Source organism: Lagenorhynchus albirostris, chromosome 1 (assembly GCF_949774975.1).
Source record: "Lagenorhynchus albirostris chromosome 1, mLagAlb1.1, whole genome shotgun sequence".
Taxonomy (NCBI): Eukaryota; Metazoa; Chordata; class Mammalia; order Artiodactyla; family Delphinidae; genus Lagenorhynchus; species Lagenorhynchus albirostris.
In genome coordinates, this window is record NC_083095.1 from 26,020,175 (window position 1) to 26,046,342 (window position 26,168).

At 45.0% G+C, this 26,168-nt stretch overlaps 1 protein-coding gene across 4 annotated transcripts; it reads left to right on the forward strand.

Annotated features, from left to right (window-relative positions):
- Positions 1–24,742, forward strand: ANGEL1 (angel homolog 1). Of its 4 annotated transcripts, none has more exons than XM_060131418.1 (10): positions 1–140; positions 2,944–3,519; positions 4,436–4,662; positions 5,120–5,189; positions 5,792–6,225; positions 8,527–8,653; positions 8,962–9,072; positions 20,124–20,193; positions 20,719–20,882; positions 24,356–24,742. In XM_060131418.1, exons 1-10 carry the CDS (start codon positions 77–79, stop codon positions 24,373–24,375), a joined length of 1,863 nt encoding a protein of 620 aa, XP_059987401.1. In that variant the 5' UTR covers positions 1–76; the 3' UTR covers positions 24,376–24,742. The 4 variants fall into 4 exon arrangements, with proteins under 4 accessions (XP_059987401.1, XP_059987237.1, XP_059987482.1 ...); XM_060131254.1 differs by lacking the exon at positions 24,356–24,742 and adding an exon at positions 21,839–23,884; XM_060131499.1 differs by lacking the exon at positions 24,356–24,742 and adding an exon at positions 21,839–23,884 and having other exon boundaries at positions 2,944–2,999.
- Positions 24,743–26,168: the final 1,426 nt, after the last annotated feature.

A 26,168-nucleotide genomic window follows, 5' to 3' on the forward strand; every position in this document is an offset into this window, starting at 1 on the left:
CTGGCGGGCGGCGGCGAGGAAGGGAGGCGGGCACTGGAGCGGGCGCGGGCGCGGGAGCGGGCGCAGGCGGCCGGCCATGATCGCGTCGTGCTTGTGTTACCTGCTGCTGCCGGCCGCGCGCCTTTTCCGCGCCCTCTCAGGTACCGGCCCTGTGTCCTGACGGGCGGGTGCCAGGCCCGGGCGTGCCTCGGCGGGGCCCCGCGGGGCCTGGGGCGGCGTGCGTCGCGGACGGCCTCACGACCACTTTCCCCCGGCAGTGCCAAGGTGTGGGGAGGCGGCCCTCGGCCCCGCCGTACCTGTCCTGGACTAAACGAGGCCCGGGCCTGGCCGGCGAGCGTCGTAGGCGGGCCCCTCCTCACCCCTGTGACCTGGAGGTGTCGGGCCACAGTTAACGTGAGGCGGCTTGGGGAGGGGCCAGAGCTGCCCTTCTCTGGCCCCGGGGTTGCGGAGAGCTTCCGGTCCCGCTGAGTCACTGCCCTGGGGGTCGGGGAGGGTTGGCCGCTCAGGGCCTAGGCTAATGTCCGAATTCTCTGTGGACAGGGGCCAGTCGGCCCTGGGGGCGGATCTGTGGACTGAAGACCTAGACGTACCTGTTTTTCCTGTGGGTCAACTCCACACTCACCTTTCCCAGCCGCCTCTCAGCGGAGTCTGGTTGAAAAAACGGATGCCCAGAATCCAGAGACACATTGAAACTTCAGCTTTGAAGCAATGTCCCGTGCGTTTAGAGATGTGGTGGGGTGGAGGCAGTGCCCAGCGGGTACTTAGAAAAGAGTTATTGTTTAACTTTGCCGTGATCTGCCTGCGCTCCCCACTCCTGGGCTCTTATGAGACCATCAGTTCCTCTGGGAGATCCCACAGAACCCCCAGACTTTTCTCTGGCATTTTAGGGGGCAGGACAGACCAAGAAGGACTTTTAGAAATAAGATGTCCAACTGTGTGCATTCTGTGCTTTTCCTTTCTGGAACTTTACACAATATGTGTGTGTGTGTGTTTGTAATTTCTGTTCCTGTATATTTCATATAAAACATTTAATGTATGTATGTGTATGTTTGTATCTGCCACTAGAATGCGGGCTCCAGGAGGGCAGGGCCATGTCTGTTTTGCTCACTGTATCTAGTGCTAGCATACTGCCCAGAATGCAGTAGGCACTCAGTTCGGGAATGTCCTGTGTGTACATACTTCTCAGAAATGAGGAACTCCACAGAAGTCATTGTTTTCAGAGAACTAATGCATATTCTTCTAACCATGTTGCTGTCATTTCTGGAGCTCTGCCAGTGTCCATAATGGCAGCCGTAGTGACATATACTAGTCCAGAAGTTTCTAGACCAGTAGTCAGAGTTTTAGGTATGTCAGAGGAAGGGCCACCTCCCCCCACCCACTTGCACACACCTATTAAAGTAGTCCCATTTGTATTTGTGCATTTGGTTTCTACAGATTTTCTTTTAATAAAAGAATTCTGCTGCTGAAAAACAAACCACCACCACCAACCAAAACCTGCTGAGTTTGAAAACTAATAACCTCACACATATAAATCAAAGAACTTCTGCCATGCGATACACATAGAGGATGTTTCAAAGGGCAGGGAATTAATAAGTTCCTGAGACTAAGGCCAGCAACCCAGCCCATGGGTTTAGAGCAGGGTTTCCCAATCTCAGTACTGTTGACGTCTGGGCCTGGGTAGTTCGTTGTGGAGGTGTCTCTTGCACTGTAGGATATTCCGCAGTATCTTCATCCTATAACCACTAGATGCCAGTGTAGCATCCCCACAGTTGTGATGACCACTGTCTCCAGACAATGCAGAAATGTTCCCTGAGGGCAAAATCACCCCTGGTTGAAAAACCACGGGTTTGAGGGACGTAAATCCACATAGACCCTAAATAAGATAGTGTCTTTCAACGTTTGAACCATTTTGAAGTTTTTCTTGCCTTTTAAAAAAAAGAGCTGATAAAATAAATCTCTGGTGATTGAGGGTCATCATCATACATGTCACTTGTCCTATGCTAAAAATAAGTGACTTAGTGTGTGTTGGTGGGCGGAGGTTTTGTTTGCACCAAAATACTGTGCTTGGATTTTGGGGGCTCCAGTTTTATAGTTTTTCCCACCTGCTTTTTGCCTGTTGGCTGTCACGGTGGCTGCCGTAGCAGAGAGGCGGCAGCTGTCTCTTGCTGTCAGTTGTTGGCACCTTCCCATTTACAGCCGCTAGAGTACTATGGAATGGGAAAGATGATAATGAAGTCTGTGAAGATTTATGAGTAGAATAAATAGATTTGAGAAGAGGACCCAGGGCCTTTGCTAAGAGAGAGATTGTACAGATTTTGAGACACGCTTTTTGTCTACTTTAGGCCTTTTTCTTTTAGAATGCATTCATAGATTAGTGGATTTATAGAACTAGAAAAGCTCTTGGGGATTATCTAGTTCAAACTTCCCTTGTCCTCATTTTACAGTCAAGAGTGAGTCCATCTCACTAGGGCCATTGTCCAAGGTCACATAGCTTTGTTAATTTCAGTGCTAGGCCATAACCCACAGTTCTGACTCATGGTCAAGTGCTGGTTCCAGTGTAATGCGGCTCTTAGAACCAGAGAGTTGACGTTAATAGGAATCTTAACCTCCAGATAAAAGGAGTGTGGTTGTATGTGACCATCTCTGTCCTAGATTATGCGGGATAGCCATTCTTTCATTCACACATGAATATTTATCAGATCCCTACTATATGAATTAGTTGATACTTGTAGAGCATTTAGAACAGTGCCTGGCACATAGTAAGCACTTTGCTCTGATGATGAGGATGTTCCAGGCACTAAAATGGGCAGGCTCAGTGGTGGTACAGTGATGAGCAAGGTGGACATGATTCTTGCTTGTATGAGACTTACTAGAAGTTGGGAGAAGAGCATGGGTTGGGTGATGCTGTCATCTTATAACATGGTATCTTGGCTTTCTTCTTAGATGCTTTCTTCACATGTCGAAAAAATGCCTTCCTGGCGAAGAGCTCGTCCCCCCAGGTAGACGGCGACTTTGCCATGGCCCCTCGGGGCCCCGACCAGGAGGAGTGTGAGGGCCTGCTGGAGCAGTGGCAAGAAGAAGGGTCAAGCCAGGCACTCTCAACTGTGAGCGAGGGTCTGCTTGTAGATAAGGGAGTAGCCGAGAGCAGCCTGGCGCACCTGATGGATAATCCTGGAGAACAGGATGCTGCTTCAGAAGACAAGTGGTCCAGCAGGCAGCTGAGTGACCTGTGGGCAGCAGAGAACCTGGAGGAGTCTTTCCCTGAGGTGCTAGGAGAGGAGCCACTGCCAGAGGTCGAGGGCCCAATGTGGGCAGAAGTCCCGGTGCAGACTGGCCCCCAGTATGCAGACTGTGCTGTCCTCCCAGTGGGTGCCCTGGCTGCAGAGCAGTGGGAGGAGGACCCCGCAGTTGTGGCCTGGAGCATAGCACCGGAGCCTGTGCCCCAGGAAGAGGCTCCCATCTGGTCCTTTGAGGGCCTGGGGCAGTTGCAGCCTCCCCCAGTGGAAATCCCATATCATGGTGAGTCTGACAACCGGCTGGGTGAGCCGGGGCAGCAGGTTGTCTCGGATGTGCACACAGTCACTGCTAAAGTTCTCTTGTGTGGAGCTCTGCTGCTGCATTCTGTTTTTCTGAGACTCCTGCAGTGGAAGATCCAGAGGGGCCTTAGAGAGCATTTCATCCAGCCCCGTGGCCTTTCAGATGAAGTGATCACGGCACAGAGAGGTAGCAGGACATGCCTAAAGTCACATAGCTAGGTAGTGGCAGAACTGAAAGCAGACCATAGCTCTGATTCTCTACATTATTGGTTCTCTGGAGGTGACCTGGGGTAGCAGTGGAGAGTGCTTAGGGCTCCACTCTCTGCCTCGACCAGGATGACTCCATTTTTATCTGTGTTATATGTCAGGCTTCCATTAGACTTTGTAGAGCGAGTGCTGTGGCTCACATAGGTTTGAACTCCACTCTGCAGCTCCCTGCTCGAGGGCACATGGGAGACACATTATGGTTTCTGGCTCTGTAGGCATTTTCAGGTTTAGAGGTCAGAAAACACCCAAGGCTGAGATTACTCTAGAAATGTCTTTAATCTCAGATGACTGTTAAGCACATTCATCTGAGTGATTCCCCAGAGACCCATGGATTTATCAGAAGTGAGAAATTGTTGGCCATATTTAGTGAACTTGTACTAGGTGCCAGGTACTATGCTAGGTACTAGGGATACAGTGGTGAACAGGCCAAGATTATCTTAGGCTTTGTGGAGTTTATTGTCTCGTCTGAGAATGTCCTTAGAGTGTTGTTCAAATCACCACAGAAAGGGATGAATGACAGGGAAAATGAAAAAAGGAACTCGTCGCAGTATCATGGAGTCAGGAGTGGAGATGGTGGGCCCTGTGAATAACATGGACTTACCATGGACCTCTTCTTCCCGACACCTTTGCAGAAATCTTGTGGCGAGAATGGGAGGATTTCTCCACTCAGCCAGATGCTCAGGGCCTGGAGGCGGGGGATGGCCCTCAGTTCCAGTTCACTCTGATGTCCTATAACATCCTGGCTCAGGACCTGATGCAGCAGAGCTCAGAGCTCTATCTGCATTGCCATCCAGACATCCTCAGTTGGAACTACCGCTTTGCGAATCTCATGCAGGAATTCCAGCACTGGGACCCCGATGTGAGTGAAGATGGGGAGATGTGCCATCCTGCATTTGCCCTGGACCCTGGCTGTCCCGATGCTCTTAGAAAATGAATTGAACCCCACAGCTGTTCATATGATTGGCCTCCTGCCTAGGACTGGTGCTTGCCTGCCTGGTGTAATGAGTTTGGGGCAGATGCTAAGAAGACTGTCCGTGGGTGCACACTTTCTAGCACCTTTGTGCAGGCAGGGAGACGTGAGGGATTCAAGGAGCAGGAAGATCCAGCGCATGTATCTGATCTCAGCTTAACTCTGGGCCTGTTGTTGCTGGTAGTGGCTATCAGGGAAGAGTCAGCACCAGGGGAAGTTTCAGTGTGACCCAGCCTGAGACCCACAGCAGCTTCCCATGTGGCTTCAGTGCCTGCTCCTGGGGTGGGAGTCGTACTCCAGGGCCCTCCATTACTCTGGAGTGATTGGATTCCTTGTCATTTCCCAGATCTTGTGTCTCCAGGAAGTCCAGGAAGACCATTACTGGCAGCAGTTGGAGCCCTCTCTGAGAATGATGGGTAATGCCGCTCCCTGGCACGTTTGCCAGTCTTTCTTCCTGCAGCCCTGTCTGCTCTCTCCTGAATGCACTGTATCTTTCTTTCATCTCAGTAAACCCTCAGTCTCATCTGTGAGCTAGCTTCTTTGTGTGGGTGAGGAGAGTCCTGAAGTTTTAAAGCAATTCTGACATATATTTCCATTTAATCCTTGAAGTAACCAACCCTGTGAGGCTGAATATCATTATCCCCATTTTACAGTGCGGAAACTGAGGTTCAGAAAATCTGTGTGACTAGCTCAAGGTCACAAAGCTATAAATATGAAGCTCATAGGTTGTGGAGCCTGGACTCCAGCTTGTCTGACCCTAGAGTCCATGCTTTTCCTGTCAGGTTATTGCTTCATACCCTTCTGTCCCTTCTTCCCCTTCTAGCCACTCAGTCATGTGGTTACAACTGTAAGGGAGCCTCTGCAGAACCAAGGAATTGGCAAGGGCAAGGACTCCCCTTATTGAACTGCAGGAGCAGTGCATTAGGCACCCATGCCTGGGCTACTGCCACTGGGTAGAGGGACCCTAACCCATCTTCAAGGACTCTGACCCATCTCCTTGGTGGGGTGTTCCTTGCAGGCTTTACCTGTTTCTACAAGAGGAGGACCGGGTGTAAGACAGATGGCTGTGCTGTCTGCTACAAGCCCACGCGATTCCGTCTGCTCTGCGCCAGCCCTGTGGAGTACTTTCGGCCTGGCTTGGAGCTCCTCAATCGGGACAATGTGGGCTTAGTGTTGCTGCTGCAGCCACTAGTCCCAGAAGGCCTGGGGCAAGTCTCAGTGGCCCCCTTATGTGTGGCAAATACTCACGTCCTGTACAACCCACGTCGGGGCGATGTCAAGCTAGCCCAGATGGCCATTTTCTTGGCTGAAGTGGACAAGGTGGCCAGGTTGTCAGATGGCAGCCACTGCCCCATCATCTTGTGTGGGGACCTGAATTCTGTCCCTGATTCACCTCTTTACAACTTCATCAGGGATGGAGAACTCCAGTACCATGGGATGCCGGCCTGGAAGGTGAAATGGGAGAGGCCGCTGTGGGGTTGGCTTAGGGAGAGATTTTGGTGTTGGCATCTGGTGTTGCTTCTGTGGCAGGGACCTCAGTTACACCTGTTCTGGCTTCCTCTGGCTTTTTCTTGTTCTATTGATATCTGGTACCCAAGCCTGGAAGTTAGGAGCTCGTGAGTGCCTTTGGTATATTGGAATCCTTTCAGTTTTTATCATTATGTTTAATTTACAAGTACATAAGTATATATGTAAGTGCATGTAAGTACACAAGTGCATCCCTTTAAGGATTCAGACATTTTAAAATAAGACCAAAGCCCCTTTTATTATCTACATTTCCCACGTCTCCACTTAGAGTCAAGTAATAACTGTTCAATGTTTGGTGGTGTTCCTCCAGGTCATTTTCTATGCATTTGCAGTAGTATCTAAGCTGTTGTGATGATGTAATTATAATCTACATTTATTAAGCACTTACTGTGTGCCAGGTGCTATTTTAAGCACTTTACATGTGTTAACTCATTAATTTTCACAATTTCTATCATTCCTTCCATTTTATAAATGAAAAAGCTAAGGTGTAGAGAAGTTAGGCAATTTGCTTACTCTAGTTTTTGCAGGTAGTGAGTGGTGGAGCCAGGATTTGTAACCAGGTAGTCTGGCCCCAGAGCTCTTGCCCTCCAATACTATGCTGTGATTGCTTCTAACAGCTGGTATATAATGTACTGTGTGTGTTTATAAATGGGATATATTATGTATATTTCATTTTGTAGCTTGTTTTTTTTCACTCAACAATGTACATATGTGTCTGTCTCATTCCTTTTAACTGCTGAATGTTTATAACCTAGGTATCTTATAGTTTTATTGTAGTTTATTTAGCCCTACTGAGGAGCATTCAGCTTGTGCTGATTTCTTTACATGTCACTTAATCTCCTTGTTCCTCTCTTTTGCCCCTGCTGATCCAATTTGTTGCTTAACTTTTGGCAAGGCACAGGAGAGAAAAGACATAAAATGACTGAATTATTGTTGAGCACTTTGGGCTTTTATTTTAATGAGGTTACTCAAGTGCCAGCGATGTCCTGGTTGCTACATGCGCAGAGAAAGGCATTATCCTGCCAGGAAGCTGCTGTTATCAAGGGGCTCAGGGAATGGGAAGAAGAATTTACTAAGTGCCTACCACGTGACAGCTGCCGTTAAGCATAGTGATTAAGAGCACCATCTTGAAGCCAGATAGTCCTGCGTTCAGATGCCTGCTCTGCCACCTTGGGCAAGTTACTTCACTTCCGTAAGCCCCATTTGCCTCGTCATACACTGGGGATATAATGGGACCTACTTCAGAGGGTTTTCTTTGGTGGATTACATAAAATAATGCACACAGTGTTTTCCAGTTTCTGCTTCAAAGGAAGCAGTCAGTAACTGGTAGTAGTTATGGTTACCAGGATTCTTAATTGTATGTGGTATTATTATCCCATTCAATAGTAGAGCATGTTGAACCCAAGAGAGTTAACTAACTTGCCCAAAGTCACACAGTTAGTAAATGGCCATTAAATTGAAGGTGTGTTTTACTTCTGATGGCATTCTGAAAATGTGTGTCCTCGAGGGGCAGAGAGATTGTGTCTGTCACTGCTCTCTCCCCAGCACTTAGCTAGTGTTTTGCACATAGTTGGCATTCAAATATTTGTTGTTGTTAAATGAAATAAAGGGGGTTTTGCTACACACGTTGGAGATACGCAGATGACTGATGTTGCCGAATGTTTCCCCTACTACGTTCTGTCCGTTCCCAGGCTGCTCATTGGCTTTGACCGAGGATGGTGACGTAGATACGGTAAAGTGCTTTGGTGAATTTCCCATTTGGTTTGACCCCGTGGTTTCCCACTAATAGGCTTAAGATGCTAGACTTTGATCCAGAAGATCCAAAGATCAGGATAAACCTTTTCCCACTGCAAATTAAAGCCCCTGAAAGTTGACATTCCCTGGGCAGAGTAGTGTAGATTTTTCTGAGCTGAAATTTAGGGGACCATATGTTCATATAGTTCTGTTCTCTTTGACTCACATACCTCACTCTCTTAACCCCTTATTCCTGTCTCATAGATATTTCAGTGTTTCTAGTAAAAAAAATAAAATAATGGTTTTAAATAGCTTCTTATTTTTAACTTTCCCCTGAGACTTATGTGTTTTGCTTGTGTTACGTACCTAGTATGTGACTGTGTGTGTGTGTGTGTGTGTGTGTGTGTGTATGTTTGTCTGCATGTCCCAAAACATGGGCTATTTCCTTTTTCCATCTCAGATTCCTTATTCCCATCTGCTCTTTCCTTGTAGGTATCTGGACAGGAAGACTTCTCCCATCAGCTTTATCAGAGGAAGCTGCAGGCCCCACTATGGCCCAGCTCCCTGGGCATCACTGATTGCTGTCAGTATGTCACCTCCTGTCACCCCAAGAGATCAGGTGAGCACATGCCACATTCTTGGTTGGTTGTCCCTCCATGCCCATTTTGGGAGAAAGCTGGCACCTCAGTGACAAGAGAAAGTGTAATTCCCTCAATTCTCTTAGCACGTTCCTTTGTTTTTTTCATTGTCCTCCTCATGGTCACCCAGTGAAATGGACAACTTTAAATCATAGCCATTGGAAAATCTCCTTGTCTTCAGAGCCAGACTTCTTCTGTGTCCCTACTTGTAAGCTTCTTGGTATTAAGGAAGTCTCAGCATGTGGCTCCTCTTCCTGTCTTTCACTGTATGGCTTTTCCTGGTTTACAGAGAAACGTAAGTATAGCCGAGACTTCCTGCTACGTTTCCGCTTCTGCAGCATCGCCTGTCAGCGACCTGTAGGACTGGTTCTTATGGAAGGAGTGACAGATACTAAGCCAGGTAATGGGAACTAAGCTTGTTCCCTAACTTGTTCCAACTAAGCTTGGTCCTCTTTCCTCTGCACCTCTGATATTTGTCAGTTATGTGGTTTCTTAGTCTTTTCTAGGTATAATTCTTAGAGATCAGCTTCTGGTAATAAGTATGCTTAGGAGGAAGGTCAATGGAGTTCACCAGCCATGTGCAATGTGTTCAGAACATGGACCAGGAATCAAGAGACCTGGGTTCTAACTAGCTCTGAGACCTTGAGTAAGCCACAAGCTTTTTAGTATTAAGTTTCTAATAACTAGCATGTATACAGCATGTTTAAGAGCGAAAATACACTTGATGGCTTTGAAAATCATAAGGTGACAGTACTCCTGGGTGTGATAACAAGTTACTCCTACTGAGAACTTCCAGATTGTAAGTAGCAGAGTATGCTTGATGTTCTCCCCTTCTTGTCTCTGAAAACACTCCAAAGCAACAAGGAGAATGAAAAAGAGAAATGCAAACTCCATCTTTGAGAAAGCTAGGAGACCTGAAGATATTTGAAATCATGAACCACAGCACAGGTGGAATGGTTGCAAGAAGCACTGGAGGTCATGCAGGGGTGCTGGAGCAGGTATGGAGAGACTGGTCTGTGGGGCCATATGGATCTCCAAAAGAACCAGCAGTGTGCCTTTCTCCAAGGTGAGGAGCATACCCCGAGGCACGAAGTCAAAATCCCTTGTTTCATCAACAAGAATAAGATGCACAGGTTGTGAAAGGATATTGTCTGAACCTCTTTTGGTCCAAAGAGGCAGTAGAGGAAAGACTGATCAAGGAATCAAGCCAAATTTGCACGAAGCAGTCTGTTTAAGTGGTGGGGGGAGGTGTAACACTTAAACTGCATATTTCTTTTGGCTAGGGGGAAGTAAAGATGAACAGGACTCACACACAACCCTGCGTCATAAGGAAAGATGCCTGTTACTTGGAATGCGTACCCAGGTCTTCGCTTGTATAAGCTTTGTACCAATAGCTTGTACATAAAAACCTCAACTAATTCCAAGCTGGGCTGCCCAAAAGGAGCCAGCGTGAGATCTGTACTAAAATACTATAAGAAAAAGAGGTGGAAGAGCAGGAAAAGTAAAAGGCAGATAAAGAATACTTCGAAGATAAAAATTGTTGCCATGGAGCATATAAACATTATGATTATTTTCCCATGAATAAAAAAAATTAAGCAATTGTCTTTATAACATAAGAGTGCAAAAATAAAATAATTGCTTTTATAAAATAAGTTCAAGCACATGGCAAGACATCAGTGAATGAAATGTAAACTGCAGAGCTCAGGAAAAAAGTGGAATAAAAAATTTAAGAATCACATAATGAATACAAAATTAGAAGCAGTCCAAGAGAGAATAGGCACTGCTGAAAACAAGGCAAGAGGCAGAGGCCAGGAGGGATAAAAAGCACTAGAAAGAAAATAACAGTAGTGGAAGTTAAAGAGATTCAACATACACATAGTTCGAGTTCACAAAGAAGAAATCCAGTATAATAGCACAAAGGGAATATTTAAAGGTATGGTTCAGGGAAGATTTTCCCAAAATCAAGAGATCTGACTCCACATTGAGAAGGATATACCATGTCTCAGTAAAAAATGACATAGGAGAGTCAACAGTAAGACATCTTAGTGAAGTTAACAGAAGTCAAAGATAAAAGAATCGTTTGGGCAGAACCAAAAAAATTGGGCTATTTTTAAAGGTAAAAATAATCAGGTAGGCTTCAGATTTCTTAACATTAACGTTCGACTCTGGAACACAGGAGAGCAAGGTTTCAAAGAAAGACGGTATGGTCAAAAATTTTATACTCAACCCAAAGCCTTTCATGAAGAAACTGCTAGACAACCAAGAAACTTAAGACAACCAAGCAATGACTGAAAAAACTATAGTAAAAGGACTGGTGGTAAGCAATGAATTCATTTTTTTCTTGAAGGAATTTAACTTGAATTGGCATTTTGCAAAGAGCAGTGAACATTTCAATGGCTTGGTTTTTTTTTGTTGTTTTTTTTTAATTGCAAAGCTAGTGTATTATTACAACTGTGGTGATAGCAATAATAATAGTGGTGGCCACCATGCATAGAGCGACTGGCGTGTGCTAGGAACTGGGATAAGTGCTTGGATCACTTGGGCTCAGGCAGGGAAGCAGTAGCTCAATGTTTTAAGAATACAAAATCCTGGGCTTCCCTGGTGGCACAGTGGTTGAGAGTCCGCCTGCTGATGCAGGGGACATGGGTTCGTGCCCTGGTCTGGGAAGATCTCACATGCTGCGGAGCGGCTGGGCCCGTGAGCCATGGCCGCTGAGCCTGCACGTCCCGCAACAGGAGAGGCCACAACAGTGACAGGCCCACGTACCGCCAAAAAAAAAAAAAGAATACAAAATCCTAAAGTTAAACAGTAGTAGGATCCCACATAGGTAATTCCATGTTAAGAATAGGTTATTTAAAAAAAATCAGTACTGTACTTGAAACATAAAATAAGCATTTCAATTTAATAACAAAATAAGAACCTTTAAAATACACTGACAATCACTTTGTAAGTAGAATCATTATATGGGGGAAAATATCCAGTTCACTAACAGTACCCAATAATAGCAGTATTTTCAAAATTGAGATTAAATTTGGGTAAACACACCCATCCTCCACATACTGTGAACGTACCCTTCCGTTTGTTTAGTATCCCCACCCAGGGCCGAATAGGGTCCTGATGAATCTCTTTTAAGGACTCCAAATCTAAAAACCTACCACCAGTTTTAGACCATGAGTAGAAAGACTTCAGATGCAGTACAAGGAGATCATAGTGTGTGATCTTTTTTTCTAGAGGATTTGTTTAGATGTGCTAACAAATAATATTTCCAGTCCAATACCAGAGTCATCCAACTCAACTGTAGACATTCAAACTTGCCAAGTTGACTGTGACACTGACTTTAATGGGAAGCATCTGAATTGCCAAAGTAGCTACAGTGCTGGGGAGTGATGGTCTAACTTTCCAACAAGTTGACGTTGCATTGTGCTGGAGTGTTCTACATCACACAAGTTGTATAATAAAAAAAAATTGTGATTCTCACTCTCCCCAACTCCCTTTGTGAAGGAATAATTCATAAGATGGGAATCTAAATTTTAAGTCCCCCTCTTGTAAATATTTTTAATTATTAGTGGTTTATTCTTTCCAGTATGGTTCTTAAAGACACTGAAAGGGGTTACTCTGTTTTCTTTTTCATGAGCACTTGCACATTTCCATTTATCTCCAGAGCTTCAGGTCTTTTAACATGTAAAAATAAACCATGTGCCCAATTAAGTGCATTCTAGGAAAAAACAGTTGCTAATAAATGACTTCCATAAACTATTATTAACAAACTGACCAGATGGCCACAGAGGAAAGGCTGTCTGATCAGTTTTTGAACCAGGAAAGTTCTGAATCCAGCTCCTCCACTGGCCCATCCCTGCACAACTTATTATCCTCTTCCCAAGTACACTTGCAGAAGAACTTACTTGCTTGGCTGCTGCCAGTGCTGAATGGTCCAGGAAGATGTTGCAGCTCAGGTAGAGGCAGTTGTGGCCCATGTGCTCATGTGGCCTGGTGGGACAGGCAGAGGCCTTGAGTCCCATGTAACTGCTGGAGCAGTGCCGTTTGTACATAGTGCTGCATGGGTAGAACCTGGTGTTGAGAGAAGCAGTTTTCTTTCTTTCTTTTTTGTTTTTCTTTTCATGTACTAAAAAAAGACTTGATTTTTTTTTTATCCTCACACTAATATGAAAATTTGCCAAGTGTAAATGTCTAGTTTGGAAATCAGTCCATTGTCTTGCAGGTTCCAGCATTGCTAATGAGAAGTCTGCTGCCATTTTGATTCTTGATCCTTTCTTTGTATATCACGTATGTTGCCTCTCTGAGACTTTCTGGTTCTTATCTCTAATCCCTTGATTTCTGAAATCTCATGATGGTTTACCCTACTCAGGGTGTTGGTTTCATTCATTATTTTGTATACTCCACGGCCCTTTCAAATGGAAACTAATTTATTTCGAATCACATAATTTTGCTGGTAATATTTCTTCAATAATTTCCTATCTTCTGCTTTCTCTTTTTGGAATTACTGTTAATTGGATATTAGAATCTACCATCTGTGAGATGCTCTCAGCTTGTTCATTCCTTCTAGTGATTTTAAATTTCTGCCATTTTATATATATATATATATTTATTTTTGGCTGTGTTGGGTCTTCCTTTCTGTGCGAGGGCTTTCTCTAGTTGCGGCGAGCGGGGGCCACTCTTCATCGCGGTGCGCGGGCCTCTCACTGTTGCGGCCTCTCGTTGCAGAGCACAAGCTCCAGACGCGCAGGCTCAGTAGTGTGGCTCAGGGGCCTAGTTGCTCCGTGGCATGTGGGACCTTCCCAGACCAGGGCTCGAACCCGTGTCCCCTGCATTGGCAGGCAGATTCTCAACCACTGTGCCACCAGGGAAGCCCTGCCATTATATTTTTAATTTCCAAATCTCCTTTTAAAAGTTCCTTCTTTTTTTATACCATTGTTTTTTTTTTTTTTTTTTTTTTTTAATGAATGCAATATTGCCTTTCTACTACTGAGGATGATAATTTTTAATATTCCATCTGTTCCTTCCAAGGTTCTTTTTTTTTTTTTTCCCCCAAGGTTCTTTTAATTAAGAGTTAGTTTCTTCCTACCCCACTGTTTGTTCCCAAAGATTCCATCAGGTGTCCATTCACATTTAGGAATGAGACATGAGAACGTAATGGCTCTGTGTAAGGGATGGTTCTAACTGACTGGTGAGTTCATTGTGCCAGTTTTGATTTTCACCTCCCACCTCTTTTCTGGAGTAATGGTACCTCTGATTCCTGACCTCTTACATGATTCAGAAGCCTAAATTAGCTTGCCTCTTGCTGAAGAGAAAACCATTTTCAATATCCTGCTGGTCACTGTGATTTTTCTGATTCAAAATGAAGATATTAGTGTTAGGAACATTTATGTTCCAAATAACATCACATCAGTCATCACAAAGTGAAACTGCAGTATTTAACAGGAATAATAGTCAGAAAATAACTAATGGTTGAAGATTTTAAGTCATCTTTCTCAGTTCACAATAGTTAAAGTAGATAAAAAATAACTGAGAATATAGAAGACTTAAATAACATGTTGTATGGTAAATCTGATGGATACATATCAAACTCTGAGCACTGAAAGCAGAGCAAAGACATCTTTTAAAATATCCACAGGAAATTCCTGAGAATTGGCCATATATTAGACTACCACAAAAAAAATCAGTAAATTTCAAACAGTAGAAATAGTATAGCCAACTTTCCGTGATCACACATGCATTAAATATAGAAGTTAAAAGAATGCTATCATCTGGACCTTTAAAAAATTTCAAACAACTTTTGGGTCAAAGATGAAATTTAAACAAACTGCAGAGTGTGTAGAAAATAACAATAATGAAAATACCATATATTTGTGGTATATAGCTAAAATAGCGTTCAGTGAAAAATTCATAGAATTATATAGAATATCTTGAATCAGAGAATTATATTGGTAAGAAAAAAATTAAAGTAAGTAAATTAAGTATCCCCCAAGTTAGAAAAGAGAACAAGCTGAAAGAAAGCAGAAGATGAAAATGAAAATAATTTAGAGAACAGAAAAACAGTAGGACTAATAAGCTCTAAAAATCGGTTTTTTGGGTGAAAAACAGCTGTCAGATTAGCTAACCTATTTAAGGGGGCAGGGGAGGAGCAAGTAAAAGTATTCAGATGCAGAAGAATTTAGAGGATTATAAGGGGGTTCTTTTCTCAACTGAGTGCAAAAGAAATTGGAAACTTAGATGGCCTATGTTAATTTTAGAAAATGTAATTTACTAAAACTGATTGTGAAAGAGAGACATAACATAAATAGATTACCACAGGGTGAAAAAATAGTGAAAGTTCTCAGAGATACAGTCCCACAAAAACACCATGTTCATGTTGATAGGAGAACATCATCAAACCTTTAAAGAACTTGTAATTCCATTACTGTTTAAATTGTTAAAGAGCACAGCAGAAGGGGGCCAAGTTATTTTTACAAAAGAAGTATTTGACACCAACACCTGACAACAGTTACACAGGAAAAGAAAACTACAGACCTTAATATTCTCCACTTATGAATATTGATGCAAAAAATGTACATAGAAGATCAGGAAACAGAATCTAACATCACATTTCAAGAGCAATATACTATGCCCAAATAGAGTATATCAGAAATATGAAGGTAGTTCAGTATTGGGAAATCTATTAATGTATTTATCATGCTAATAAATATATGAAATCTATTAAAAAATAGAAATGCATGTCATCCTGTAGATGTCAGAGACGTTTGTCAAAATTCAACATCTATTCCGGATTCTTTTAAAAAGAACCTTCTTAAGGAAAAAATAGATAATTCCTTATACCCTTAAAATACATTTATCTTGGTCAGTCAGCGCTTTGGTGCACCATGGAGGAAGGGGCGTGGAGCCACCAGATGCCTGAAAAAGAAAAAAAAACAAAAGTATTCATCTCAATCCAAAAATGAGCATCTTGCTTAAAGAAGACAGTCTAGTAGCATTCCTGTCAAAGTGGGGAACAAGATAGGGATGACTACTGTCATTCAACTGTGAGAGACACCAGCCACAGAATTAGAAATAGAACATAGAAATATAGACAAGAAAATAGAAGTAAACAATGGAAAGGAGAGGGTAAACTGTTACTTGCTGTTAATATGGTTATATAACTGGTTATCCAAGAGAATCACCTAACAACTATTATTAGCATTAATTCTGGAAAGTATCTGGGCAGAATATTAATATACAGAAATCAATAGTATTCATATAATAAAATAATGATATATTTGTTATAAGATGTAATTTTAAGAAGACCCTATTTATAATAGCAACAAAAAGAAAACAATTTAACAGGGAAAATGTAGGAATATTTCATTTCATATAAATTAACAAATTTATTGGCATGAAGTTGTCCGTAACATTCTCTTACCTTTTTTTAAAAATAACTTTATTGAGGTGGAATTCACATACCATAAAATTCACCCATTTAAAGTGTGCAAATCAGTGGCTTTTAGTATATTCAGAGTTGTGGAACCATCATCACAATATAATTTTACAACATTTTCATCACCCCCAAAAGGAATCCCATATTCATTAGCAGTTATTTTCCCTTTACCCCTCCCCTTGTAAAAAATCAACAGTGGACCTATGGGTTTCTGGACTCTCAGTTCTACTCCATTCATCTATATGCCTAGCCTTATGCCGGTACCACTCTGCCTTGATTATTTTAGCTTTGTATAAGTTTGAAATAGAGAAGTGTAAATCTTGTAACTTCATTGTTTTTCAAGATTATTTTGGCTATTCTGGGTCTCTTATACATTTCTATGTGGATTTTAGGATCACCACGTCAATTTGTGCAAAAAAGTTAGTTGGGATTTTGGTAGGGATTTACAGATCTGTAGATCAGTTTGGGAAGTGTTGCCATTTTAACAGTATTATCTTACGATCAGTGAACATGGAAGTTTTCCCATTTATTTAGATCTTTAATTTCTTTCCATGTTTTATAGCTTTCAGTGTGTCTTATACTTCTTTTGTAAAATTTATTTGTAACTACTTAAAATTCCTTTTGTTACTTTTATAAATGGAAATATTTTCTGAATTTCATTTTTGGATTGTTCATTGCTAGTGTATAGAGATGCAATTTTTGTATATCAGTCTTGTATCTTGCAATCTTTCAAACTCAATTTTTTTAAAATGAATAAATTTATTTATTTTTGGCTGCGTTGGGTCTCCATTGCTGCACGTGGGCTTTCTCTAGTTGCGATGAGCAGGGATTACTCTTCGTTGTGGTGCACAGGCTTTTCATTGCGGTGGCTTCTCTTGTGTGGAGCAGGGGCTCTAGGCGCACGGGCTTCAGTAGTTGTGGCTCGTGGGCTCAGTACTTGTGGCACGTGGGCTCAGTAGTTGTGGCACGTGGGCTCCATAGTTGCAGCTCTCGGGCTGTGGAGCGCAGGCTCAGTAGTTGTGGCACATGGGCTTAGTTGCTTCGCAGCATGTGGGATCTTCCCCGACCAGGGCTCGAACCCATGTCCCCTGCATTGGCAGGCAGATTCTTAACCACTGCACCACCAGGGAAGTCCCTCAAACTCATTTATTAGTTCTAATAGTTTTTTAGTGCATTTCTTAGGATTTTCTATATATAAGATCATGTCACCTTGCAAATAGAAATAGTATTACTTTTTTCCATTCCAATTTGGATGCATTTTATTTCTTCCATAATTGTCCTGGCTAGAACTCTCATTACAGTGTTGAGTGGTGACAGCGAATATTCTTGTCTTATTCCTGATCTTAGGGGTAAAGTTTTCAGTCTTTCAGCATTGAGTATGATGTTAGCCATGAGGTTTTTTTGTTTGCTTTTTATTTGTTTGTGTTTTGTGGATTCCCTTCACCAGATTGAGGAAGTTCTCTTTTATTCCTAGTTTTTTAAGTGTTGTGGGTTTGTTTTTTGGTCATAAAGGAGTGGATTTTGTCAGATATTTTTTCTGTGACTATTCAGATAATCACGTGGTTTTTGTTCTTCAGTATTCTGTTAATATGATGTATTATATTAATTGATTTTCAGATGTTAAACCAACCTTACATTTTTAGGATAATCGTATTTGGTCATAGTATATAGTCATTTTTCTATTTTGCTGGATTTAGTTTGCCAGTATATTGTTCTGAGACTCGTTTTCCAACATGGGAGAGGAGGAGTTTCCCCCAACGCCAACAAATAATTCAACTCAATTCTGACACTGTCTCCCCAGCGATAGCATCAGATTCCACAGCTTAAGGGCTCAGTTCTACAAGACCCACCCCTCCAACACTTCAGGTGCCTGTCAAAAGACCAGGTTGTTCCCTGTGCTTCTTCTGACCGACTGGCTATAAATCAGAGGTTCCCACTATCCCCTCCTTCCTTGGGTTAGATTAATTTGCTAGAGTGGTTCACAGAACTTAGAGAAACATTTCACTTGCTAGATCATCGGTTTATTATAAAAGGATATAACTCAGGAACAGCTGTACAGAAGAGATGCATAGGGCAAGGTATGTAGGAAGGGATGTGGAGCTTCCACGCCCTCTCTGGGTGCACCATTCTCCCTCGAATCTCCATAAGTTCACCAACCTGGAAGCTTTCCAAACCCTGTCCTTTTTGGGTTTTATGAAGGCTTCATTACATGGGCATGATTTATTAAATCCTTAGTCATTGGTGATTGATTCCACCTCCAACCTCTCTCCGCTCCCTAGAGGTCATAGGGTGGGACTGAAAGTTCCTCTGATCACATGGTTGGTTCCATTGGCAACCAGCCCCCAACCTTAGGTATTTTCCAAAATTGCCTCATGAACATAACAAAAGGCACCTTGCTCACTCTCAACACTGAGGAAATTCTAAGGGTTTGGGGAGCTTTGAACCAGCAACTGTGGACTAAGACTGTATATGAAGACTGACTATATATGAGAAATATATATTTGGTCATCTGAATGACCAAATATACATTTCTTATAAATCACAGAACTGTAATTGTTGAGGCATTTTGCATCTACATTCATAGGCGATATTAGTCTATAGTTTTCATTCTTTGTGATGTTTTTGTCTAGTTTTGATATCAGAATAATACCTCATAGCATGAGTTGGGAAGTATTCCCTCTTTTATATTTTGGAAGTATTTGTGAAGGATTCATATTACTTTTTTAATGCTTAGCAGAATTCACTAGTAAAGCTATCTGAGCCTGGACTTTTTGTGAGAATTTTTAAATTGCTAATTCAGTCTCTTTAATTGTTATAGAACTATTCAGATTTTCTTCTTTTTCTTGAGTCAGTTTGTGTAGTTTTTGTCTTTTTAGGAATTTGTCCATTTTACCTAAGTCATCTAATTTGTTGGTATACAATTGTTTATTGTATCCCTATAATTTTTTTCTTTCTTAAGGTTGGTTGTGATGGCCCCCTCTTTCACTCCTGGTTTTAGTAATTTGAGTTTTCTCTTTTTTTCTTGGTCAGTCTAGCTAAGGGTTTGTCAATTTTGTTGATCCTTGTTATCCTTTTCTTAGTTTGGATTGTTATACCAAAACACTACAGCCTGAGTAGTTTATAAACAACAGAAATTTATTTCTCACAGTTCTGGAGGCTGGAAGTTCAAGGTCAGGGTGCCAGCATGGTGCATTTTCAGTGAGGACCCTCCTCTGGGTTGCTGATTGCCAGCTTACTGTTGCATCCATACATGGCAGAAAGGACAGCTCTCTGGGATCCCTTTTATAAGGGCATTAATCCTGTTCATGAGGGCTTCACCCTCAAGGCCAAATTACCTCCTAAAGGCCTCACCTCCTAATGCCATCACACTGGGGGTTAAGATTTCAACATATTTTGGGGAGAGACAAACATTCAGTTCATAATACCTATTAATGTCAGTAAGACCTGTAATAATATTCCCTCTTTCTCTCCTGATATTGGTAATGTGTGTCTTTTTTCTTTGTGTATGTGTGTGTACATGTATAGGTGTGTATAAGTATGGATACGTGTGTGTGCTTACATATGTATACGCATACATACACAGATACATATATGCACACAATGGATGGTGGGTGATAGAAAATCTCTGGAGGAATACACCAGGAATTTGTTAACATTGGTTGCCTCCGGAGAGAGGAATTGAGTGGCAAGGTCCCAGAGTGGGAGGGAGCCTTTTCACTGATATTTTTCTCTACATTTTGATTTTTGTACCATGTGACTGTGTTACCTAAAGAATGAATTTAAATTTTTTAAGAAGTTGCTGAGCCAGGGAAGAGATGTCTGTGTTAGAGACCTCTGTCTGTCTGCTTCCTGAGGTTCTTGACTTTGGTCCATTGTTTTCTTCCTCTCCTCACCTTTTCTCTTTCCCTTTTCCCTTCTGGAACAATCCAGTCAAGGATCTGAGTGGGATTTCAGGGTGCAAGGTTCTAACCCTGCTTCACTGTCTGTGATTGATAAAACCCTTTGTCTCCGGTCTTCTACAGAGCGACCTGCTGGCTGGGCCGAGCCTGTCATTGAGGAAGACATATCTGAGCCTGAGCCTGACTTCCCCAGGTAATCTTCTTCCAGTTCCCTTCTGCTTGCATTCCAGCCCCATCGAGGTATATTAGAGAGATTCCTATTGGCTTTCCTGGGGCTGATTTGGGCGAACACATTTTGCTGAGCTCTCTCTTCCCCTTGTGTGTGCTAAGTTTATGGAGGAACATACTGGTGTGCAGAGGCCAGAGGTGACCCACCTAGGTTCTTGCAGATGAAAAGCCCCTGCCCTTTTCCTTTGGGAGTAAGGCCTCACAGAAGAGCTTGCTGACCCATGGACAAGGGTACATTAGGTATACTTCACCAGGTAGCAAGAGGAGAGTGGGGGGTGAGAAATGTCAGCAGGACTGTATATAAATGTGTCTGTTTCTAGGCTAATTTTAGCTAAGACTCTCAGCCTCTTAATTAGCATGGGAAGGCATTTGCTGAGGTTGAGTTATTTGGGATCATCCCTTAAAAAACTTGATAAAACCCACAGAGAAGTGACCTTGGGAAAAGTTCAGTAATGTTTGTTGACTGACATCTTCCCCTCCATCCCCGAAGGACTGTAGGCACCATCCAGCACTGCCTCCACCTGACCTCGGTATATACTCATTTCCTGCCCCAGCATGGCCGCCCAGAGGTCACCACAATGCCCTTGGGTCTTGGAATGACAGTAGATTACATCTTCTTCTCAGCTGAGTCCTGCAAGAATGGGAACAGAACTGGTAAGCTTGGTGGATCCTGGATTCCTAGAAGCCACCCCCAAGAGTCCCTGGGAACTGATGGTAGGTCAGGCATTTGATCACATGGCTTGGGCTGCTGGGACCTGACCAGCAAAGGAGCAGATCTCATACCTACCTGACACTGGTCATCCTCATCATACTTCCCTTAGGCCATTTGCCCGCCTTCTCTTTTATCCTTGTAGCATTAGAGAGATGTGGGCAGAACAAGCCATCCCTCCGTTTTTTGTTTTTTGTTTTTTGTTTTTTGCGGTACGCGGGCCTCTCACTGTTGTGGCCTCTCCCGTTGCGGAGCGCAGGCTCAGCGGCCATGGCTCATGGGCCTAGCCGCTCCGCGGCATGTGGGATCTTCCCGGACCGGGGCACGAACCCATGTCCCCTGCATCGGCAGGCAGACTCTCAACCACTGCGCCACCAGGGAAGGCCCGTCCCTCCGTTTTAAAGATGAAAATAGAGCACCAGGAAGTGCTCTATTGGATTTGTTCAGTGGCAGCTGGTTAGTAAGGGACTTGGTTAGGTTAGAAACCCTATTTCCTGTCTTCTCACCTCTCACAATAGTCACAGTATAGCAGTCTATCAGCCCCATGCCTGTTTTGTTTAAAGCATGTCTTTTAAAATGTTTGGATTTTCTGTTGAGAAATCAAATTTTACATAGCAAATCTGGACTTCGGCTTCTCTTGGAAAATCAGAAGATCTTGTAATGCTGGGCTTGGACGTGCACTCTAGTTTGCTGCAGTCCCACCGAAGCCACCTGGCTTCTTTCATTGACATATCATGGCATATCTGAGAAAATGAGCCCTCCGCCAGAGGCGGCAGGAGGTGAGGGAGGATAGGGCCGCCTAGGAGACGCAGCCTCCTGAGGTGTGGCTCCCACGGGGCCCCCCACCCCATGCAGCTTGGCTGCGGCTGCCTTACCCACCGGCCTCCGCTTTGTGCTCCAGATCGCAGGCTTTGTCACGATGGAACTCTCAAGCTCCTGGGCCGGCTCTCGCTCCTCTCTGAAGAGATCCTCTGGGCTGCCAATGGCTTACCCAACCCCTTCTGCTCTTCAGACCACCTCTGCCTACTGGCCAGCTTCGAGATGGAAGTCACCGCCCTATGACGGTCTCCCAGGGGAAGAGAGCTTCTCTTCCAGAAGAGCCACCTGGATCAGAGACTGTGGAAATATCCCATGCTTCTGGAAACTTAGCTCCAAGAAACTTACGTCCCCTCCCCTCCCCTCCCCTCCTCGTTCCCTTTCTCCCATGGCTAGATTTCCTCCAGGCCTGTCCACATTCTCTGCCTGTGGTCCCTGCCCCGCGCCAGCCTCTTCCTAAACCTGTGCCACATACTGGGTGGCCCTGGGAGAGGCAGAAGGGGGGGTTCCCCTTCCTTCCATGTATCCAGCGCTCCCCCTTGATTTTTAATTACCAGGGTTGCGGGAGCTATTGATCTCATTGGTTATTTGTATTCAGGCCGTTTCTTGGTGGGGTGCCTTCTGACCTGACCTTCTCCCTGCCTGAGACCCCTGGGCCCAGCCCTCTTGCCAGACACACACGCGTGAGATGTGTGTTGTGTGTGCATCCTCTCGGGGTGGGACTGCTCTGCGTAGTCATGCCTGTCTCTGACTAGCCCACTTTCCACACTGGGGCTGTCAGCCTAGGGGCAGGTGGAGGGCGTGACCGGGTAGCTGTGTGCTGCCAGGCACATGGGCACCTGGCTGCCAGCGGCAGGAGCGTGGGCCCGTCTCTCCTTTTATCATCTGTGTTTCGTTAGGTGTCCATCCTGCCAACCAGGGCATCCTCATCGTCCGGGCTCTGGTAACAAGTGGGCCCCACGAGCTGGAGCAGTGGATTCAGGGATGCCCTTGACCCAGAGCTCCCCACAGGCCTGGCATGCTTCCTCCAGGGCTCATCCCTTTCCCCAGGCTGCCCTGTGGGAGGCCAAAGTTTGAACCCTTGTGTGGGGTCGGTGGGCAGGGGTAGTGGACTGAGGTGCCAAACTCTTGAAGCATGAGGAGGAAGAACTGTCAGGGAGCTCCTATCTCACTGGAGGACTGCAGCGAGGGCGGGAGTCCCAGGGGGGAGAGAGCCGGCAGGTTCTGCAGCTGCCTCAGCTGGGACGCAAGACCTCAGGGACTTGTTCCCTTCCCTCTGCACAGCTAAGCTGCAGCTCTCTGGTCCTCTCCTCCCACTGCTTTTTACTCTTTGCTGCCTCCCCCATCCCCTTCCTTTTTTCCACTAGAAAAGCCTGGTATTTAGCTCAGGCCAGACCTTCTCAGCAGAAAGGTGGCCCTGGGCAAACTGGAGGTGGCGGTGCCCCACCTCTGGCAAGGCGGCTCATGGCCTCTGCTTTCCCTCTCCTGGTGCAGGAGCACCCTGGGGCCTCCAGGGGGTGCTCCCTTGCCCACATGAGTCACCTGCATGCCTGAATCCTGCATCGCTGGGTGTAGCTGCTGGCCCTGCAGACTTGACTTGCTGTTGGCCCACTTGGCCTCCAGAATGGGACTGGAGGATATAGCTGAGAGGCTGGAGTTCGGGACAGTTAGCTAGAGGTTAATGTTTTCTCCTTTTTTTTTTTTGAGAGCCGAAGACCCAGCTTGAATAATTCTGCTGCTGCGTTCATGGTTATAAGCTTTCCATGCCTGGGTTCTGGGGAATTTATCTATTCATGTATATTTTTAAACATTGTTTCCTGGGTACTGGGCATGTGCCTGTCTGAGCCCCAGGCATATCTGTCCACACTCCACCATCCACTCTGTTTGTCTCTCCCTGGGCATCTCCTGAGATGGTCTCAAGACAGTGCCCTATTGGTTTGTAGGACTAGGGCCCATCACTGTTTTTTTCTGCCAGGAAATGTAGTTTAAAAATGGCTAAAGATGGCAGAGGGCAGGAGCTTGATAGATGATCTTTTCCTTGTTTTCTTATTTTCTGTTTTGGAAATGAAAGGGGGTTTTAAATGGTCATTTGAACTCTCTTTTCCAAATAAAGGTTTACCTTTCCCCCCTACTGTTGGTTATTTTATTAGGATCCTGAAAGGCATGGGGGAGGGAAGGCCTGGGGAATGAGGTGGGCAGAGAAGAAGAGACTGATCCTGGGGTGGGGCCTCAAACCTGAGATCTAGACCAGAGAAAAGGGTTATCATCTCCCTCTGGTAACTGAGCAGATGCCCACTACTCTGAGGCCTGGGAGGAACGGCTTGAGCGCAGCCTCCTGCCCGGACTTTCGTGGGGTGCAGCTCTCTTCTCCATCCTCGCCAAGCTAGAGGAGAATACTGCTTTCAGCTGCTCTCATTCTTATTCCATCTGCTGCCCCTGTACCTGCCATACCTCCGCCTAGTCCAAGCAGAGGAGGATCTGTGGCGAAAGCAGGATGAGAAGTGTTTTCCTGGTCAAAGCTATGGCAGCTGCGTGAGGCACGATGCACGTGGCAGATGCCTCTTGCCGCGCTTCTATTTTTGATCATCTCTTCTGTGTTCAGGAGCCAGGGCTGAGCTGTGAGCCACCTGTTGCTGGCAAGGTTTCTCATCTTTCCTGGGCCTTACTGTGCTGGGACTTCTTCCTCCGGCCTTCCTGTGCAGCAGGTCCACCAGCCCCTGTGCCCGTGGGAAGAAGCCCTGAGACAGGTGTGGTTTTCTGCCTTACCTGAACAGAATCCCAGACCCCACACCTCTGAATCAGTACCTGAGAAGCTGGGTTATTTAAAGCTACCTGGGTACCAGTTGAACCGCCTGGGCTGGGATTTAGCCAGGGATTAGGAACACCACTTGTCATCTTGGCCTGGTCACTTGGTGATTGTGGGTAAGTTAACCCCTCCCTATGTTGCACATATCTTGGTGAAAGAAAAATTAAAAGTAATATTCTTTTCCACGTGTGAGGAATTTTCAGATCTGAAATTACGTTATTTGAAGGGATGCTAAAAATCCCAGAGTATTATTGGTAATTACAATAATTGGTAATTACTGGTTACAATAGGAATTGAGGGTGGGTAGTTCTCCCTAGTCAGCCTGGACAGTTGGCCCTGGGGGCTTGGAATTATTTTATAGCTCCTAAGCTTTGAGGTATGTTCCCAGAGACCCCTTTCCTGGCCTGGAGGGCTTCCCCCTGGTTGAGGTGAGTCATGTAGCATCTGCACGGCACTTTGATTCAGTTTCGAGTGCTTCCACTTCCATGATCAGTAGACAGTTGCACTACAAGGTGGCAGTTCAGGTGTGCATATCTTACCTTTATATCCAAGGAAACAGAGATCCCAAAGAGGTAAACTGAGAACCTCCTTTATTTCTTGCCACCCAACTCCTCAGAACACAGCCTTTCCTGGGAGTAGAGGAGACAGGTTGTCTTCTAAGGCAGATACATGGGGCTGGGGCTGGGAGAAGGGAAATGACCAACCAGTCCTCTGCTGGCTTGTTTTTAAACCCTGGTTTTTCTCCCCAGTTCTTGCCCTGGTGTAGCTGCTGGACTAGAGGATTGTTTTCTGATTGGTTACATAAGGCAAAGCATGGCTTCCCGTCTTCTGGGAGCAGCAGGGGCCCACCTCCTCTAGTTTCCCCCCGGGGAGAGAGAGCAAAACAAAACTATCCCAGGCAAGGGCCAGCCAGCCAGATGAGAACCTGGTAGGGTGATCTCTCCCAGGTTAGGAGAACGTGACCTTAATTGGGAACTCTGCCTTCTGCCCCATCCCTAGTCAGTTCCTGTGCCCATAAGGCCAGAGGCCTCACACAGCTGCGGAAAGAAGAGTGGAGTCTCCACACTTAACATTCTTGGAGGTTCTGTCTTTCCCGTGACCAGGTCCTTTCTGGCTGGGGGTTGGAGGGAGTGCACATTCCCATGTGGGCTGCTCAGAGCGCTGTCCCTCAGCCCACCTGAGGTGGCCCATCTCCAACCACCTGCCAGGCCTCAGCGGGCCCCTCACCCCCTTGGCAAACACTTTAAGGGTTACCAGGCAGCCTGCACGTGGCCCAGTCGGCTTGGTCTTTCGTATGACCAGCACTTCCTGTCACCACTGCCCTCCACAGTCGTGGTCAAGATGTCAGATCCTGGCAGATGTGGGTGCAGAGCTTCAATCTCTTCGCGTCCAGGGCTCTGAGAAGTGCCACCTGCGTTTAAAGGCCCGACCCACTCTAGTCATGTGCCTAAACTAGGCAGGCACATGCCGTGAGCTTGAAAGAAACGGAGCAGAAGGAAGTGCGGTAATGCCCCCAGCAAGCTGCGTTCTGGTCCTCTTGGGAGTCCACAATTGGCACTTACCTCAGCGTCAATTCTAAGAAAGTGGCCAGGCAGTGTCCACGGTGAGC

Bases quoted from the DNA above. Each gene is read 5' to 3' on its own strand.
- ANGEL1 (XM_060131254.1), top strand. From the start codon at position 77: ATGATCGCGTCGTGCTTGTGTTACCTGCTGCTGCCGGCCGCGCGCCTT. The intron at 3,520-4,435 runs GTGAGTCTGACA...ACACCTTTGCAG, and splicing joins AGTGGAAATCCCATATCATG to AAATCTTGTGGCGAGAATGG. The intron at 5,190-5,791 runs GTAATGCCGCTC...TGTTCCTTGCAG, and splicing joins GCCCTCTCTGAGAATGATGG to GCTTTACCTGTTTCTACAAG.